The following is a 19434-nucleotide window of genomic DNA, read 5'->3' on the forward strand; positions in this document are numbered from 1 at the left end:
CTAGCTTCTTGATCGGCGTTAAGAAGTGGGTCAGATTGAGCAGGATGGAGATGCGTAACAAAGAAATAAACGTGGACACCCGTGGCTGGCTGATACTCAACTTGGATGGCTCAGTGGGTTAAGGGCCTGACTCTTGATTTCAGCTCAGGTCAGGATCTCAGGGTCAGCTGGGCTAACCAGCACTTAGCAGGGAGTTGGCTGGAGATTTTTTTTTTTTTCTCTCTCTCTCTTCTCCTCCCCCCTGTTGTACTTTCTATCACTCTCTCCCAAATAAATATATAAATCTTTTTTTTTCATGTTTAACAATCTTTAATTCAAATGTGAAAGTTCAATAAAAGCCATATGTAGAGCTTGGGACTTGTTCTTTTAAAAACAAGAATGGAGAAATGCAACAGAATGATCTTTCCACTTTTTCTTCAGAAACTTTCAAGGAAAGGATAGATCATAGGGCCATAAAGATCCATTTAGTCATACCCACTTTCTCTCCCTACCAATAGTCTTTCACCCATTCCATCATCTTAATACACATTCCCGAAGGAAGATTTACAGTTCAGCTTGCTTACATAACCATTTAAAAATACTTAGCACCAGCTTGCTTCCTATAATGCCAAACAAATCAAATCATGAAACTACTTCAATATGCATTTCTTCTTTTTAAAACAAGGGGATACTTGTTTGTAGAAAGCAATACTTAGCCTACAGATACATTTCCCAGAAACGGCAGGTGCCATTTGAAGGCCTAGACACGCTCATGCTTTCAAAGTGGAATACCTAGCCTAATGTGCATAGAAGCATGAATGGCTAAGTTGAAGATCAATATTATAACTATTTTTTCTATTTATTTGAAGCACAGTAAAAAAAAAATGGTACACTTTGGAAATTCAGTGGCACAAGGCACACTGCCATAACTTGAGGGACATTATACAGTTAAAAAAAAAAAAAAAGTAAATAAAAAGAAAAAATATTCCCGTTTGAAACACTGCATTACATAATTTTACCTGCCCAAACAGACCATTTACAAATATTAGGTCAATAAACTGCTAACATCCATAAAAAGGTAGCTTTTTTACTAAAATGCAAGAATTTAAGAGATTGGTATCTAAACAAGAAAAGACAAAAACAAACTGGAATGAAAACCTAGGTATTACATCTAAAATCGGGGCTTTTTGTTTGGGCCTTCATACTCTTCTCTCCCTCTACCATATCCTGCTGGAGTTCCAGGCCCCATTCCTCTAGGACCCTGTCCACCCACAGGTCCCGCACCTCCCTGCCCAAAGCGCTCAATACGCATATCGCTTCCCATCATGGAACCACTCATGGTTGCTGGTGGGACTCCAGGATTAGCTTCATAACCTATGCCACCTCCACCACCTAGAGGTGGAAATTTCTGGCCTCCTGAACCATAGGGATCTCCCATGTTCATTGCTCCTCCACCACCCATTCTCATGTCTCTTTCTCTTGGATCCATGTAGCCCATCCGGCTATAACTTTCCTCTATTTGGCGTCTCATTTGTTCTTCCATTTCACGCTGACGAATCATCATCTCTTCTTCCCTTCTACGTCGTTCTTCTTCTTGCCTTAGTTGCATTTCTTTACGTTTCTGCATTTCTTGATTGTGAAGTTCTTCCATGCGTCTTAATTCTTCCTGGCGTCTCATCAGATCTTGACGCAGAAGATTTGCCTGATGCTCATGATAGGCATCTTCCATTTCACTTTCCAATTTGTCTTTTGCATCTTTCATGTTTTTTTCAACTTGTTCCCTTTGCTGTTTTTCCATTTCATCCAGGGATTTCCAACGCTGAGAATATTCATACTCAAATGTGCCATGTTGGGCAAAACGAGGAGGTGTTTCTCTCTCCTTTTGATACATTGGATTCTTCTGTGCAAGTTGTTCAGGAAGGCCATCTTCATCATCTAATTGTTCAAGTGGTCCCACAATGACTGGACGAGGAGTTGTTGTCAGTAAGAAAACACCTTCACTGCATCTTTCAAAGGCTTTTCCTGCTGCTGGTTTAGAAGCAAATTCAACAATGCCTTTCCCTGTAGATCTCCCACGATCATCCACAATTACAACAGCCCTTTCAATAGGACCAAATTGGCTAAAGGCTTCTTCCAACAGTTCATTGGAAACGTAAGGTGAAAGATTTCGAACGGAGAGAGCGGCAGCGTGTGTGGCAAAACGAACCCGAAGCTGTCTACCTCTCATGGGTGTATCATCAAGTTCAGCTTTGGCAATTTCAGCCAATGCCCTAGATTCAAGTTTAATAAACCCAAATCCTTTGCCTTTATTGATAAAAACGTCTCCTGGTTCTCCATATTTAGCAAAAAGTCTTTTGAATTCATCCTCTGTGATATCAGCAGGTAGATTCCCAACAAACAACCGACAAGGCTGAGTGTAAGTTTTCTCTCCAGGCCTCCTCAAGAGAGACAAGTTGGCTTTAAATCCCTCTGAGTCCGAGATCTTCTCCTCGCTGCAGCCTCCTGGCCCGCCAGGCGGGGGGCCCTGGTGGTGCTGCTGGTGGTAGGGCAGGTGGTGCTGCCGACCTCCGCGGGGCTCCCCGCCGCCTCGGTGCGGTGGCTTGGGGTGGCCGTGGCCGCCAGGAGTGCTTGGGCCCGGGTGACCCGGGCTTCGGGCGCCTGGCATTTTGCCGCCCTTCGGGCCTCCGGGTCCTGGGCCCTGCTTAGGCCCGGGGCCTGGGCCCCCGGTCTGAGGCGGGGTGGTGGGGACCCCGCTGCTCGGCGGCGCGGGAGGGGGCGCCCCGGGGGGGCTCCAAGATGACAGCGGGAGGCGGGGTCGGGGTGGGGCCCGGCCCCGTAGGGGCCCCGGAGGTCGGAGGAGTGGCAGGCGGTGCCGCGCCCAAGGCCAGCGGAGCGCTGCCCACTCCGGGAGCCGGGCCGGGTCCCTGAGGAACGACGGGCTTGGACGAGTCCTGTGGCGGCGGCGGCTGATGCGGTGGCAGCTGAAGCGGCAGCGGCTGCTGTGGTGGCGGCTGTTGCGTCCGTGGCTGCTGCTGTTGCTGATGCGGTGGCGGGATGGGGGCTTGGGGCCACCCTGGCCAGGGCCGGGCCCCATGGGTCCGCGGTTCTGATTGAGGCCCATGCCCGGCGGCGGGGAGCGGAAGTCGTGGAGGCCGCCGGGGGCCGCCGCCTCCTCCGCGCCGGTGGAAGCCGCCACCGCCACCGCCACGACTCAGGCACCGGTCCCGAGACGTGTCTGTGATCAAGGGGCGGTCGAGAGGCAGAAGCGGAGAAGACGCTCAGGGCACGTGGAGGCCACCTTGCTTCGCACAAGATGGCGGATGACACAGGCCTTTTTTTTTTTTTTTTTTTTAAAGAATGATAAGAAAGGCTGCAGGGCTAAACAAAGTGAAAGGCCAGTGAGTCATCATGGCATCTCAGATTTCAAAATGAAAATGAAGAAAGTGGAGAAAAACCCATCCTCCAAAACATGCCAAACTCCGGGGGGAAAAAAATCTGTTGCCTTTAAAAAAATGTGCCCTTGGAAAATATTTCCAAGGACATCTTCTGTTACCCGCTCATTGGGCTTCTTATGAATATTTATGGCACAGGTATGGAATGAATGCTGTTACATAGAGCATGAACATGGAAACAGGCAGAAGCCATGAACCGGGCATCAGAGAATGCATTGCTAAGGCGATTTCTGGTGCTTCAGGATTTCTTGTCAATTTGGCTGTGACTGTAATGGTATCTGTGGGGTGCTGTATACTTATGGACACGGCTCAGGGGCCAAGCCGTGGACTACAGCTTATCTTCCCAGGTCTGTTTAGAGAGAGGGCCAGAGCTCAGTATTGTTAAGTAAATTGCACATTTTTATTAAAGCAATAATCTTTGAAGAGTTTAAGTACTATTTTCCATTTCAGATGTTATGTACCACCTGAAGGGACAGTCAGCACTTAACATCATGGGAAAACTGGGGGTGACCCATGGGTTTATGTTGTTGAATAAAGGTGCAAGAACCTCTAGGAGCTTCAGAAAAGCACACATTTGCTCAAAATAATTTTTTAACTGAAACTGTATTAGGAACTAGTTTCAGTCCCTTTCTGGCTCACATTGGCCATTTTTAAAAAGGGGTAGAGGGAATGTAGCCACAGCACAGATTTATCCATTTCCACACCAGACCTGAGGAGACTCATGCTCTGCATTCTGTGTTCTCCAGAGAAGGACGAGCACCACTGTGATCCACAAAGCGTGACCACACAGCATCCCCATACTTTCATGTAACCAGTGGCGCAAGTGGAAACACAGGTGACCAGCCAGTCAGGCAAGTGACTGTAGTTGGGGTCGCTGGGGCCAGGGAGTTAGTCCGAGTCAAGTCAGCCCACGGAAGTGCTTTTATATATATATTTTATTATTGTTTATTTTTCATTTATTTATTTTCAGCATAACAGTATCATTATTTTTTCACCACACCCAGTGCTCCATACAATCCATGCCCTCTATAATACCCACCACCTGGTACCCCGACCAGTGCATTTTAAAGGAAACTTGCTGTAATGGGGTGTGTGTAAACATTGGCAGAGAGAGGAGCCCTGTAGACTTCCTGCTCCTGCCGCCTACAAATACCAATGACTATCTCACTGTCAAGGAAGAGCCATGCATCATCTGTTTTCTTGTAAATGGCAGAATCAGAATCTACAAGTGCCTTTGTGTAACAGAACAGGTCTTATCAACTTGACATTCAGCACAATCCAATGTCCTAGTATAGTCTGCTTCAGATTCACTTCAACTTGCTTGGTCTTTTGAGGATCCAAGAAGCTAATTAGTACCATTTCATAAAAATTTCCTAATGGGGGGTCAGGGCTCAGATGATTAAGTGTCGGACTCTGTATGATCTTCAGATCCTGGGACCCAGCCCTGTGTTGGCATCCCAGCTCAGTGGGAAGTCGGCTTCTCCCTCACCCTCTGCCTGTCCCCTTGTTTGTACTCTCTGTGTCTCTCTGAGTGTGTGTCTGTCTCTCTCTCAATTGGATAAATAAAATCTTAAAAAAAAAAACAAAAACAAAAAAACCCCTCCCAACATCATATCTGGGGAGGGACTGTCACTTCCTTGTCAATTAAAGATGACAATAACCCAAATTGTTGAAACTTTTGTGCATATCCCTCTCTGATCCTGGGATAATTTGGTAGGTTGTCTTCATCATGTTGATGGGTTTCCTTTTCTGTGCGCCATACTTTTCAGTGCTCTGAGAACATGCACGTAAGCCCATTTTTTAAAATTCAATAGCTCCTCCTGGAATATTCTGGAGTGGATGACCACCACTCACACCTCACCAGCACATATGAGAGCACCTGTGATTCTGCTCCTTCCCCAGCATCATTTTTAGCTTAGCCAATCTGATGATTGAAACACATTATCCTATCCTCCAATGTGTGCTGTTCACTCTGTCGATGGAAGACTCAGGTAGGAGGCAAAGTAGTTGCAACTTCACTAATCCTAGAAAGCTAAAAGGCTAGAGAGGATATGAGGCAGGAGCCTCCTCTGTGTAGTGAAAGGGACCACAAAAATCCTTCAGGTCTCACTGAACTGGCTTTATTTACAAAAATATTTATATTGGAAGCTAAATTCCTTCTCTAGATACTAACATAAATATTAAGAAGGTTTCATTGTAACTCTGGGAGATATGCAGAACCATTTGGGAGTTCTTGTCTATTTCAGGGAATGTTCTATAATCTGGGGCTTGTGTCTCTCCGCCCAGCGTTTGGGCAGGAGGACCTCAACTGACCTTCCCGGATTTGAATAGATGACACTGAGGCACAGATCTGCTCAGTGCTACCACCTGGGCTGTTGAGTGAGCACTCCCAGGTAAAACATTTCTCAAACCTTGGCATTCATCACAGAAAAGGCAGGGTGGTCCTGTGTTCTAGAACACAGAATAAATAGATAGATAGAACACCCTGTGTTCTATCATTGGAGATTTTATTATGTATCAGGTGAAGCACAAGGGAGAGGAAAACAGGAGTGGAATCCATCTCTGTGAGCATCAGTGTCATGTAATAGTGCACTTCAGATGTCTGCCCAGCGTAAATACATGGAAACACTGCTTTTCTTACAAAAAGATACATATTACACATAAATATGTAGATCAGTGTTTATAACTAAACAACCAAAATGTTCCAAACATGAAAGCCCCATCTAAATTTCTCCAAAAGCTGCTATATATCTCAAATGTTTACTTTTCCCTATGTTTTATTTATGAAAAGCTCCTTTTTTTCCATCACTTGGCAAACTCAGGGCTTGTTAGCTTGAATATCGCTGGCCTATATTCAAACACATTTTCCCTCCTCTTCTTTGCTTTAATAAAATCCATCCCCAAGTGTGAGGCCTGGTTCTGTTTTCTGTTGCGTCACGATCACCTTGTTCCACGAGCCCTGGTGGTGGGCCAGCCAGACCCAGGCCCTGCTGCCTGGCACAGTCAGAATGCAGCTTGCTAACAGCCACAGCCCAATACCTTCATTTACTGCTGAAAATCTCCAGCCAGGAGGAATCAAATACCATCCACTGAGAATCAAAAGCCTGCATTTTCTTTTAGGTTTGAGAACCATCAGAAAGTGATCTTAGCTGGAATCAGCTTGTCATAAGAAGGGCAGTGGGGAGGTTTCAAAACTGAAAGTCTCACTGGGATCTTTAAGGTCTTGGCAGCAAAGACCCTTGTCGGGCACAAAGCATCTTACAGTCAGTTTTTTTCTCCTCCCTTCCTATCGGGCATTTAATTTTTGTTATGTCTGATTTTATTTCCAAAGGGGTTGTTTACATTAGAGTGTACCTTAGTGTTTAAAAGCTACAAGCTGACATTTATGAATTATATAGAAGATGTAAGGAATAAGGAAAAGAAGCCCATACACATCCCAACCATTTTAAGAAATGCGGTATCATCCACATCTTTGGAGTCGTCTGTACATCCCTCCCCCTGTCTGTCCATCAGTCCTGTTCACTATTCTCTGTGTTTACCTTATATTTTTACCAAAGTAAATGCATTGCTAAATCATATTTGATTTTGTATAGTTTCGAAACTAGAACAAATGCAACCATCCTGCACAATTTTTCTGCAAGTCGCTTTTATCTCTTCCTCAATAGCATGTCCAAGTAATGTACACTTACGATGTTTCACGGTAGTTCACTGTAACTTGAGCATGATACTGCAGAGCACATACCTTCCACTCAACAGGACTGGGTTGGTCCCTGTTTTTTATTACTACAAAATGGCAGGTTTTCTCTAGCTCTATCAGTAGAATAACTCTTTCAAAAGGCCTGCTCTCTTCAGCCTGGCCCAGGTCCTGGTGAAGCATTTTCAAAAGCGATGGCTCTAACTCACAGCCCTACCACAGTCAGAACCCATGGGCAGAGGCATGACATCATCACACAGGCAGCTTTCCGTGGTGTCAGTAGAACACTCCATACCGAAGACATTCTCAGAACTGAATCTACTTTCTAGACAGCACCGTGAATGTTGAGAAACTGGGGGCTGCTGGGTAGCAGTTCGCTGCAAGCCTGGGAGAAATGTGAACTCATTTGGAAGTCCTTACCTACTTCCTCGGCTTTGTAAATTTTGAATAATCATTAATTTTATAAGTCCCTCTAGCTGAAGTTCGTGAAGATTAATTGAAATAAAACATCTTAAGATGTTTTCAAAAAGTACATGGCTAAAGAAGCACAAAAGAAGTTTGAGTTTCTTTTGTACTAGGGTGATGCAAGGAAAGAACATATTATGTGGGGAGACTGGAGCTGCACACAGAGGACAAACGTTCCTGGAATTAAACAAAATTCCAAGGACAACTCCAGATTGTTTTTTTTTTTTTTTTTTTTTTCTCTTTCTTTCTTTTCAGCGTAACAGTATTCATTGTTTTTGCACCACACCCAGTGCTCCATGCAATACGTGCCTTCCCCAATACCTACCGCCTGGTTCCCCCAACCCCCCCCCCCCCCTGCTCCTTCAAAACCCTCAGGTTGTTTTTCAGTGTCCATAGTCTCTCATGGTTCACCTCCCCATCCAATGTCCCTCAACTCATTTCTCCTCTCCATCTCTCCATGTCCTCCATGTTATTTGTTATGCTCCACAAATAAATGAAAGCACATAATTGACTCTCTCTGCTTGACTTATTTCACTCAGCAAAATCTCTTCCAGTCCCGTCTATGTTGCTACAAAATTTGGGTATTCATCCTTTTTGATGGAGGCATCATACTCCATAGTGTATATGGACCGCATTTCCTTATTCATTCGTCCATTGAAGGGCATTTGGGTTCTTTCCATAGTTTGGCGACCGTGGCCATTGCTGCTATAAACATTGGGGTACAGATGGCCTTTCTTTTCACTCCATCTGTATCTTTGGGGTCAATGCCCAGTGGTGCAATTACAGGGTCAGAGGGAATTTCTATTTTTAATTTCTTGAACAATCTCCACACTGTTCTCCAAAGTGGCTGCACCAACTTGCATTCCCACCAACAGTGGAAGAGGGTTCCCCTTTCTCCACATTCTCCCCAACACACGTTGTTTCCTGCCTTCCTAATTTTGGCCATTCTAACTGGTGTAAGGTGGTATCTCAACAGATTTTTAAAAGCTATGAAACTGATGGAACACAACTGGAGATCTCAAGGGGAACAGGTATTCTCTGAGCTTCGCGCAGGATGAAAGGCAAATTGACAAAGGTCTGTCTAGCACGGTGAGCGGGTAGCAGTGTCAGGCCTGGGCGGGTGGAGGGATGACAGAACTACAGGGCTAGCGGTGGAGAGGGGAGGTGGTCCGGCTACTTGTGTCCCTTACCTGCCCTCAAGGGCCCTTTGTGACCAGACCACAGCTCTGTGATGTGGGCATGAGGCTTGTGTCTGCATGGACACACCCAGAGCTCAGTTGCCAGAGGGCAGCAGTGCGATCGGTCACTAACTCTCAGGGCTCAGTTACCTGAGGGCAGCAGTGCGATTGGACATTACTACTTTCTAGAGGGAAGAGATGGAGAATTATCTCTTCCCTCAGGAATTCCTTACTGATGGTTGGCTGAGCCCCAGTCCCACTCTCTGGGCCGTTAATGCCATCTTTGCCTTTGTGTGTGGACTGGGGCTCTTCGTCTTTTTACTTTCCTACTTCCACCCTGATCCGTCCTCACCACAAGGCAAGAAACACAGGAAGAGCGGGAAGGTAAGGAACCCTTGGCCCAGACCCAACAGAGTGTAACTCGATCATCTTTTCTATTATTCTTTCCACTTTTCCAAGTCACTGGAAAGACCCCTGAAATGGGAAAGAATAGAATGGGTATTCTCAGGAGAGAGAGTAGACCACCCCATCCATCCAGGATAAGCCAGACCAGGCAAGGGTTAGAGGGACATGAGGTTTTCTCCCTGAAGATCTCGGGCCGGAGTCCAGGTGTGGTGGAGGGGTTCAGGGCAGCGTCCCAAACACAGTGACTGGTGGCCAAGAACTGGAGGTTAAGAGCTGCCTCTCTAGCAGAGGTCAGGCCCCTGAGCACTGGGTCATCTGCTGCTGGGGTGGGGGTCCCAGCCTCCCCGTGTTCTCTTATCTCAGTACCAAGTGGAGCCACGGAGAAGGAGCAACAGAAGCAAAAAACATCAGACCGTGAAAGGTGCGTGTCCGCCATTCACCCCTGCGTGCCCCAGTTACACTGTGTCCCCCCGCTCTGAAGGCCCAGTCCCACTGTCTCCAGGACACCAGGGCCTGAGCCCATCCCTCAGGAAGCAGAGCCCTGGGTGGGGGTTGGGGGCTCTGAGGAGGGAGAGTGAACCCGGAGGCTTCCCAGATTGTGCACCAGAATGAAGCCCTGAGGGGCTGGAAACTGGTATTCCCTAACCAGGCGCCTCAGGGCCTGGACTGGGGGCAGGACCTCCTGCTCCCACTGTGGACAAGCTGTTCAAATCTGCTTAGATTCCTCTGGAGGCTACAGTAGTCCTTCCTCCCCCAGCAAGGTCATGAATGGGGAAGCACTTTGGAAAGACAAAGCGATCCCCATCATGAATCCTGTAGTCACCATGCGGGCATGTGGCCTTGGACAGTGCTATTTGGGGCTCCCGAGTTCAATCCCCCAAAGGTCTCCCCTAATGGGACATTGTACCCAGCCTCCCGTAAGATCCCTGGACCCTGTCTTCTGCTGTGACCTGGTCTCCTGTTTCCAGGTTTCAGAGAATTTCTGAAGAATCTAGAAGAGGTTCAAGACCTGTTCTCCTTTCTGGAAAGGTAAAGAATCTGCCCCTTCTCCCCTGGGTTGGCCTTCCTGAGTCTATGGTGTGACCCCTGGGCTGCAGGTAACAGCCTCTGGGGCTGTTTGTGGGGGCTGGGAGGAGCCATGGGGACAGACTGTGACCAAAGACTCAGGGTGAGGGACAGCAGGAGCATTGTGATGTGGGTGTGGGGCGTGGACGGCCGTGGGGACCGCTCCCAGACCCAACTGCTACAGCGGCAGCTCATGCCTCCTGTCTCCCACAGCCACCTGGAGAGGCTCTCTGACCAGGGGGGCTTTCACCAGTTCTTACATCAAGCAGCCCCTGGGCAGGTGCGCCGAGGGGTGCCAGCTGGAGCCCGTCAGCCATGCAGGGAGCCTCTGCAAGATGCTACTCCCGCTGTGGCCCCATCACCTGCCCTAACTCCACTGACGGGGTCTCCTCGGCCTCTGGCCGCCACCCTGCCAGCAGGACCAATGACCTCAATTTCCGTTGCTTCACACTCCTCCCTGACTACTTCCTGGCTAGTAGAGCCTTTCCTCCCCCCGGATGGCTTTCCAAACCAGCCACTTGCTCTTCCCCCTTCCCCGTCATGTCTCCCTCCTTCAGAGGCCTGCCCTGGGCCTCTGACAGCCTCCTTGGCCCCAGAGCAGCCAGACTCTCCTTTGACTCTCCCTCAGTGTGACTCAAGGGCACCCATGCCGTGCCCCATCCCACAGAGCTCGGCTCCGCACACGCCTTGGTCAGCTGACAGGTCAGCTTCTCCTGTCCCAGCCATCTTGGGCCTGGGCCGCTCACACTGCCCCATTTCGGCCCTGTCCTGGTGGCAGGCAGCTGCCAATGCCTGGAACCTGTCCACCTCAACATGCTTGGAGTCCCGTCAAGCACCTCTGTCCCATGGCCCACCAGAAGCCTTGTTCTGGGGAGACCCCCCACACCCAGACAGGAAGAGACTAGGATCCCCCCTTCCATCAACCCAGACGTCCAGAAGCTTCTGGAGATACTCACTGCCAATAGAAAAGAACTGAGGTCTTGGAGGGAGAAGGACAAGAAAGAAAGGTCAAAATACCAGCTGACCTCTTTCGGGAGAATGTTCAAGTCCCCAGGTGACGGGCAGGACACCATGGGCCGCCCGTCCTTCTGGAGCATGAGGGGCAAAGCAAAACAGCTGCTTGGTCCTGAGAAGCCCCCACGTCCCAAGATTCCAAGGGACAATTTAGAGCAGAAATGCCTCCAGCTCTTCTGGGGTCTCCCCTTTCTGCACAGCGAGTCCCTGGTGGCCACTGTCAGGGTGACCGATCCCCCATTGGAGTTCCCGTCTGTCATATTCAATGAGCTCTCTCATGCCTTGCCACTGCAGATTCAGGGCAACGTGGTTCCACGCCTCTCCCTGACCCATGACTTACATGACCCTTCAGCCAGGCCCCAACCCTTGACCCTCAGATTGTCCCAGTCCCTGCCCCTTCCTCCATCTCAGCCCCAAACCCTCCCTCTGACTCAGCCCCAGCCCCTCCCTCTGACTCAGCCCCAGCCCCTCCCTCTGACTCAGCCCCTTCCCCAGCCCCTCCCTCTGACTCAGCCCCTTCCCCAGCCCATCCCTCTCACTCAGCCCCAGCTCCTCCCTCTGACTCAACCCCAGCCCCTCCCTCTGGACTGGCCCCGGCCCCAGCCCCTCCCTCTGACTCAGCCCAAGCCCCTCCCTCTGACTCAACCCAAGCCCCTCCCTCTGACTCAGCCCCTGCCCCAGCCCCTCCCTCTGACTCAGCCCAAGCCCCTCCCTCTGACTCAGCCCCTTCCCCAGCCCCTCCCTCTGACTCAGCCCCAGCCCTTCCCTCTGACTCAGCCCCTGCCCCAACCCCTCCTTCTGACTCAGCCCAAGCCCCTCCTTCTGACTCAGCCCCTTCCACAGCCCCTCCCTCTGACACAGCCCCAGCTCCTCCCTCTGACACAGCCCCAGCCCCTCCCTCTGGACCAGCCACTGCCCCAGCCCCTCCCTCTGACTCAGCCCAAGCCCCTCCCTCTGACCCAACCCAAGCCCCTCCCTCTGACTCAGCCCAAGCCCCTCCCTCTGACCCCCAACCCAAGCCCCTCCCTCTGACTCTGAGCCCAAGCCCCTCCCTCTGACTCAGCCCCCCCCCCCCTCCCTCTGACTCAGCCCAAGCCCCTCCCTCTGACCCAACCCAAGCCCCTCCCTCTGACTCAGCCCAAGCCCCTCCCTCTGACTCAGCCCCTGCCCCATCCCCTCCCTCTGACTCAGCCCAAGGCCCTCCCTCTGACTCAGCCCCAGCCCCTCCCTCTGACTCAGCCCCAGCCCCTTCCTCTGGATCAGTCCCATCTCAGGCCTCTAACTGAGCCCCAGACCCAGGCAGGCCTTGCACCCTCTGTCCCAGTTGGACTCTCGTCTCTGCCACCCGTGATGGGGAGGTGCCAGGTGTCTTGCCCTGTAGCCCAGAAGACACCGTCTTACACGCCAACTGCTTTTCAAAACCTGGAATATCACTTTCTGGAGAAGCAACTAGAAAGGGGCAAGGTACCCCCTGTGATGAAAAGATCTCCGCAAGTCTTTAGCCAAGGTCCTCCTGACCTTCCGCAGGGTGGCCAGGCCCCCGAGGGCCATGGGTCAGCCCCTGTCCTTCCTGGAGAATTGATCGACTCTGAGCTCTGGGAGCAACCGGATTGGCACCTTTGGAAGAGGCTCATGAAGCAAGGAAGGGGCCCGTCCTGCAGGATCCAGCTATCCCTAGAGATACAGCCTCACCAAGAGTTCCAGAAGGTGCCCCAGGCACACAGCTGGCACAGTCCCCAGGCCAAGTCTGAGTCTACAAATGGAAGCTGCCAGGCCACACAGAAGACTGGGTCCAGGTACCCAGGAAGGACCGTGCCAAGAAAAAGACTGGGCAAGGATTCAAGGTCCAGTGCAGGGAGGATCCAGAAAGATCTACACAGGGGCTCAGCGAGCTCTCCAGAGAAGGCTCCAGGAAGAAATCGTGAGGAGTCAGACACAGACATGAAGCCCTCCACAAGCAGCACAGACGGGAAGCTCCTAGAGAAGGACCTGAGAGCCCATTTAAGGAAGTTGGGGCAGTTCAGAGAGGGTCAGATGCCTTTGGATGTTCATCCTTCCAGGCTTGCTGCCCACCACTCCTCGGACCTTCCCAGAAAGCCAACCCCTCACGGGAAACCTGGAAAGCCAGCGCTTTCCAAGTGCTGGGAGCCCCCCCACAATTTTTCCATCCTCAGTCCATATGCTCAGCGGATGCTAGAAGCACATATCAAAAGGCTCAGGGTGAAGCACCGTTGGGGCCTCCCCCTCAAGGTTCTCAAGACAATAAACCTCTTCAAGTTAAAGAAAGGCTTCCTCCTCTCCCAGTCCTTCCCTTCCCTCTCAGCCACCTGCATATCCAAGGCTGGCTTGGGCACCAAGTTCGTGGGAAATCCTTCTCAGCCCTATCAAGGAGAGGTGATGAAAGAGTCTTACCCCACTTGGGGGGGTCCCCTCGGTGTTCCCCAGCCTACGTGTGAGGAAATCCAGCAGGCTCTGGAAGGGACCTCACCTCAGGGTGGCCCTCTAGCTGGAGAGGGGCCCAGGTCACCTTCTCGGACCTTCACATACAGCTTTGTGGGCAGAATCTGGCACAGTGAGACTGTCTCTAGGACTCTTATGAACAGCAGCTTGGAGTCAAGTCCAAGTCCAGCAATGGCCACAAAGGAGCTAAGGAGGGTGAATGGGGGTCGGGCCTCACGGGACATGACCATGCTAGAGCTCAACTTAGAGCACCAGAATCTGAGTGCCAAAGTGCCCGGGGAGGTGGGGGACTTCAAGGAGGCCCCTGCCTGGGGAGTCACCTTAGAACCCCGTGTGCTGGCCAACAACCAAGGGCCTCCGTGGCAAGCTGAGAAGATCAGGGTCTGCAGAGAAAAGTGACAGTCCCTTGCAACGTACAAAGTTGGTCACCCGAGACCTCGAAGAGCTACGCCTTGAGGCACGGCGCAGGGGATCGGAGCCCCAGAATTTGATGGAGTCAGAGAACCGGCTTCGTGATGCCACCCCCACCGTGTGCCTACAAGACTGTGAAACTGGGGTCCTCCTTCAAGACTGTGAGACGGAGAGTCTCCTTCAAGACTGTCAGTCCAACATGTTCCTTGCTGCTGACATCTTGGCTTCTCAGGGATCTCTGTCTAGCTTCCAGAGCAGGTCCAGTGAAGACACATCTACTTCTGAGGTGCTGCATGGCCAAAGATCCCGTGGCCAGAGCCCCCACAGGCAGCCAGGACCCCTGGGACTGGAGCACCAATGTAAGAGCCTGAGCAGGTCATGTGTCCCCCCCGTGGAGATAGAGAGCTCCACGAGGTCCCCCTCGAGAGAGCCCGCCAAGGAGTGGTCAGAAATGAAGCTCCTCCAGATCAGTGAGGTGAGACATCCAGTCCAGAGCAAGGAGTCAGGAGAGGCCTCGGGAAGCAAGGCCTGTGAGATCTTGCTGAAGAAAGAGGAGGCGCCTCCGGAAAACTACTTCAGGAGAAGGATGACGCACTTGCTTCAGTGGTTCTTTCCCAGTAAAGGCAGAGGACTGGAAGATTCCCTTCAAAAGGGCAAGTCTTCATCATCCCAGGGCCGGGGACAAGTCATGGGCAGGTCAGCCATGGACAGGGCTTCTGCCGAGGCTCAGGTGGTCGTGAGGGCTGTGGAGCAAATCCTAGAGGAGAAAATGTTGCCCAACCAGGGACTCAGGGTCCCGAAGGTTGACTGGTGCAAAAAGGATCTCCAGGCTTCAGCAGACCCCAATGTCTGCTATCACAGGGTTCTCTCCTACCAAGAGCAGAGGAGAGTCATGAGGGAGACAGCCAGTCCACAGGGCACCCCCAGGGGCCACAACTATGCCAACAAGACCGAGTGGATCGGGTGGCCCTTCCCCACCAGGGTGCCAGAGTGCCCGAGCAGACCCTGCCAGAACGGGTCCCTGGTAGGGGGCCCTTCAGGCCGCACCCTACAGGCCCACTGCCCCAGGCGCTGCCTCCTTAAAAAAGACAGTTCACCTGGCCAGCCACTGTGTGCTTCTCACGCCTTTCCTGGAAGAACAACTTTCCCCCAAGAAAAAACGCAGACAGTGGAGAGAAAAACTTTTTGTTCTCACATTAGTACATCATCTATGGGCTAATGGCGTCTTCATGCCACAGTTACTTTGCTTCCCCAAAATAAATGTGATTTTTTTTTTTCCCCCTCAAGAGTGGTGCTGGCCTCTGTGTGTGTCCTGCTGCGGTGGGAGGGAAGGATCAGGGTCTGCTCTCCCCGAGGACCTGCTTTGGTTTCCAGAATGAATGGGGCCTTGGAGGATGGTTTATCTCGGGGTCCACCCCTGCCCCCTTCCTCCCTCTCCTTCAGTTTCCATGACAAGGTGAACAAGACCCAGACCAGGACCTCTCCTGCTTTCCATCCACCTGGAGCTCGTGTGGCTTTAGGGAGGGTTTGCGAGGCAGAAATCCCGCGGAGGCTTTAGGAAGACGGAATCCTAGGTCAGAGTGGGGCCCGCAGTTGGGAGACACAAGACTGGCCTTGAGGGCAGAGGTGAGAAATCCTGTCCCACTCCCCGCAGTCTCCTGTGGGGAGTAGAGGAGGGCCACCCCCGGAGCCTTCTCACCCCAGGGAATCCCGTCTTAGCTCCCTCAGCCCCTCTTCTCACACTCAGATCCACAAGGGACAAGCTCGAACCCGGTACTGAGGGTGTGTGGGGCGTGCCACAGAGATCCCCAGGGTCCCACCTGCCCAGGCCCAGGGCACTGAAGGGGCCTGCCCACCAGCACCCCCTTCCCCTCTTGGGGGATTGAGGGAGTGTGGCTGTGGGCAGGGGCCCCTGTACTTAGGGTGGGATGCCAGGAAGGAGGCCAAGTGACAGAGTGTGCCCATGCCTGATGTGACGACTGAAGATCCTTGGTGTCCCACTGCCACCTATGGGTCCAGAGGGGAGAAGTTAGAGGCCCTGGGGCTGTCCCCGCAGGGTCTGTGCCCCACTCCAGCTGCCAATCCCAGGGGGGGGGGGGGGGGGTAGTAGGGGTGGGGGTTGTACAGAAGCCACCTGAGCTCCCACACAGACGGCCAGGTGCCCAGAGGCAGCAAAGCCTTCAGGCAGAGAAGTGAATTTCTGCACAATTTGATAAGCTTGTAGGACTGGGGTCCCCAGACGGACTTGTGGTCTGTGACCCTTTACGTACACCTGTAGCTCCCAGGGGACTGGTGGGGACTCAGAGGCCAAGGGACTGGCCTGGCTCCTGGTCTTGGTTACCCCAGAGCCTGGAGGGGCAGGAGGCCCTCAGATGAGGCTTCTCCCGTCCCCGGCTGGAAGGGATGTGTCCAGAAGGAGGGTGGAGTCTCTAGGAGGGCGCCCCCTGCATGTCCCGCGCCCAGCCCAACATTGTCCTCCAGGGTCCCCCCACACATCGCTCTGATGGGAGACCCACACAGAGACCCAACACAGAGACAGTGCACAGAGAGCTCTAACAGAGACCTCTGACAGACACCCACACAGAGACTCCACAGAGAACCCTCAGCACGACGCTACACAGAGATCTCTGCCAGAGACTCACAAGGGCAGGGGCTAAGTTTCTGCTTATCATGATACCATTACTTATGATCATGCATGTTGTAGACTGCAAGGCCTTCTCAGAAACACCCAGAGACCGAGCCCATCCCATACTGAGAGATACCCAGCAGCTGTTGCTGTTGGACTGTGACAAACACCATGGCAGGGGCCAGGAATGCCCTGGTGTGAACAGGGGAGTGGGGAGGGCACCCTGAGGGCAGGCATCCCGCACGCCGACTCCTATGATGGGGATCTCCCCCGGAAGCTTGTGTGCACACAACTATGGACCATGCCTCTCCCCGTGACAGAGGAGCTTTGCTACGCATCCTCGCAGTCCATTTCCAATGGTGTTTGGCCACTTATGTAATGGAAGACCATCGGTTTCCAAAATTTCATGAAATTTACATTAACTGAAAATTTTGTTTTCTAGACTCTATCTATTGGGAGGGGAGGGGCAGAGGGGGAGGAGTAGAGGAGGGAGGGAGAAGGACAAGCAAATTCCACACTGAGCGGTGAGCCTGGGCCCACCGGTTCTCAGGACCTGAGATCCTGACCTGAGTTCAAACCGAGACTTGGTGCCTTAACTGACTGAGCCAGCTGGTGCTCCTGAGATTCTTGAACTAACTTTTGAAGTACGCAAGAGAGGAGAAAATGCGTTAACAAAGTATTCACAAAATGCTAATGATGGTGATGTTCTGTGCTTGTGGAGGGTTTCCTCCTCATGAAGCCCTGACTCAGGACCTTGGCTCAGAGCACCTCGCTCACAACCCTAACCCCCTCCTCTAACCCCTCCCCTAACCTCTCTTCCAACCACTTGTCTAACCCCTCCTCTAGCCACTCCCCTAACCACTCCCGCCTTCCCATGAATCAATCCATGTAACTGATGAAGAGCAGGAAAGTTTGTTGCTGTTGTCTGCTTTGTAAAGCAAGGTTGCTTGTTGCCACCTCTCTTCTGGATTATTTCACAGACATTAGACGAAGCTTTAGAAGAAAGTTCTCCCTCATCTAGGAGAGTGGGTCTTCCCACGTTTTATCACAAACTTTTCCTACAAACATCTCAGAAATGCCAATATAATACATAGTATTTTCTACAGATGAACAAAAGCAAAGATTTATCTCATTCATGTAAAATGCTAAGAAAGCAAGACAGCGAATTAGTGATTGAAGCCTCACACCTGAGGCTTAAGCAGACGAGCAGAGACCTGCAATCGATCAGCTACAGAATAGGACGAAACACGTAAGCGACCTCGACTTTGCAATCACGGGGAAAACTAGGATGTAGGATTTGAAAGTCCTAGAAATGGTCACTGCCTTTCAAAACATCCCCCCTATTCTTCCCCACAGAGTCCAAGAGGCCGGCAAGGCCTCAAACTTTTGATTTACCATGAGTCATAAAAGCTTTTCAATCTGGAGAGGTCCCTTTCTGAAATGGAAACACCCTTTTGTGGCATTCTTTTAAGTCAGGTTCTTTCCTTCATTTCTTCATCCAAATGTATTGGTTGAACAGGGTAGACATGGAGCCTGGAAGAGGACCCCCCATCAGTCTCTCTGCTGGCTTGAACCACACAGAGAGACAACTAAAGAAAAGGGCTCACCTGTGATGAGATCTGTTTCTAGGACACTAAATGTGATTTTTTCCATAAGCAGGATCTCAAGAAATCCATGCGTTGACCCTGTGTGTTAAGGTTAATCAGGCTGTTTTTTATGGAAAGAAAGAAAAAAACAGAGGTTGCGGTCTGGAAAGTTTCTTGGCCAAGGGGTCATCCCCCGAGAGGCCTGCCCCTGAGACTGAGGGTGGGAGGTTTCTGGAACAATGTCCCCCACACTAGGGCATGTGCTGGGAGGAATCCACTTACTGACAGGAGGTTTTATCTACACATACTCCTTGGTTTTCCTACCAAATAGGACTGCTGAGTCATGGAATCACAAAGTAGGAATTCTCAGGGGAAACACCAAGAAACAAACATCAAGACTAGGGTGCTGAGTGACTGTCTGTCTTGGGTCAATCCTTCATCGGTCTCATGCCTTCAAACTACCCTTTGTCTCATGCCACAGCTACCCATGTCAGCATGTGGAGGGTTTGGACAGATGGGCTTAGTTAGAAGCCCTACAAACCCTGACTAAAAGAAAGACCCCATGGCAAGATTTCACCAATGCCCAGGAGTTTAAAGGACAGCAGAGAGAGCCAAGATTCCACATCAGAAGAAGCCAGGGACATCTAGAGGAGAAAGGTACAGCTTAGCCCCTCACAGGCCTGCTTCACATGGAAAGAAAGGCAGAAAATTCTGGCACTCCTTCCTGTGAGCATTGAATGACCATCCTTCCTTCATTCAAAACTTTACCCACCCCCCTAAAAAAAACAAACAAACAAACAAACAAACAAACGTAACATGTGAAAAGGCTGAGCCAGGGACAGTGGTTTTTCTACCCCAACTATTCCTGAGTTAGTATTATGGTCTTACAATACCTCACTTTTATTGTTTAACTGTCTCTGCTCTGAATACATTTCAGAGAAAATTCTGAAGTAAGCATTCAAGTGAAGCCATAAAAATGTTCTGTACTATGATCAAGTGGGCATTTTAACGACTTATAATTTCGCTTCTAATGTAGGAAACGCTCCATACCTCCCAAACTAAGCTTGTTAGGGGTCAGACAGATTCATGAATGTGTGCA

General features: G+C 51.0%; 2 protein-coding genes across 2 annotated transcripts; one reads left to right on the forward strand and one right to left on the reverse strand.

Moving 5' to 3' along the window:
• Positions 1 to 816: 816 nt before the first annotated feature.
• LOC123393936 (splicing factor, proline- and glutamine-rich-like) lies at positions 817 to 3182 on the reverse strand. Its single transcript, XM_045087302.1, has one exon. It carries the CDS (start codon positions 3098 to 3100, stop codon positions 1151 to 1153), a length of 1950 nt encoding a protein of 649 aa, XP_044943237.1. The 5' UTR covers positions 3101 to 3182; the 3' UTR covers positions 817 to 1150.
• A 5540-nt stretch (positions 3183 to 8722) lies between these two features.
• LOC123393929 (spermatogenesis-associated protein 31E1-like) lies at positions 8723 to 15397 on the forward strand. The gene is given in 7 exon segments (XM_045087298.1): positions 8723 to 9152; positions 9537 to 9594; positions 10142 to 10202; positions 10452 to 11117; positions 11120 to 11711; positions 12432 to 14063; positions 14065 to 15397. Coding segments are annotated over 7 exon segments (4473 nt in total). The 5' UTR covers positions 8723 to 8966; the 3' UTR covers positions 15343 to 15397.
• Positions 15398 to 19434: the final 4037 nt, after the last annotated feature.

Source organism: Mustela putorius, unplaced genomic scaffold (assembly GCF_011764305.1).
Source record: "Mustela putorius furo isolate JIRA1106 unplaced genomic scaffold, ASM1176430v1.1 tig00001093_pilon_pilon_pilon, whole genome shotgun sequence".
Classification (NCBI taxonomy): domain Eukaryota; kingdom Metazoa; phylum Chordata; class Mammalia; order Carnivora; family Mustelidae; genus Mustela; species Mustela putorius.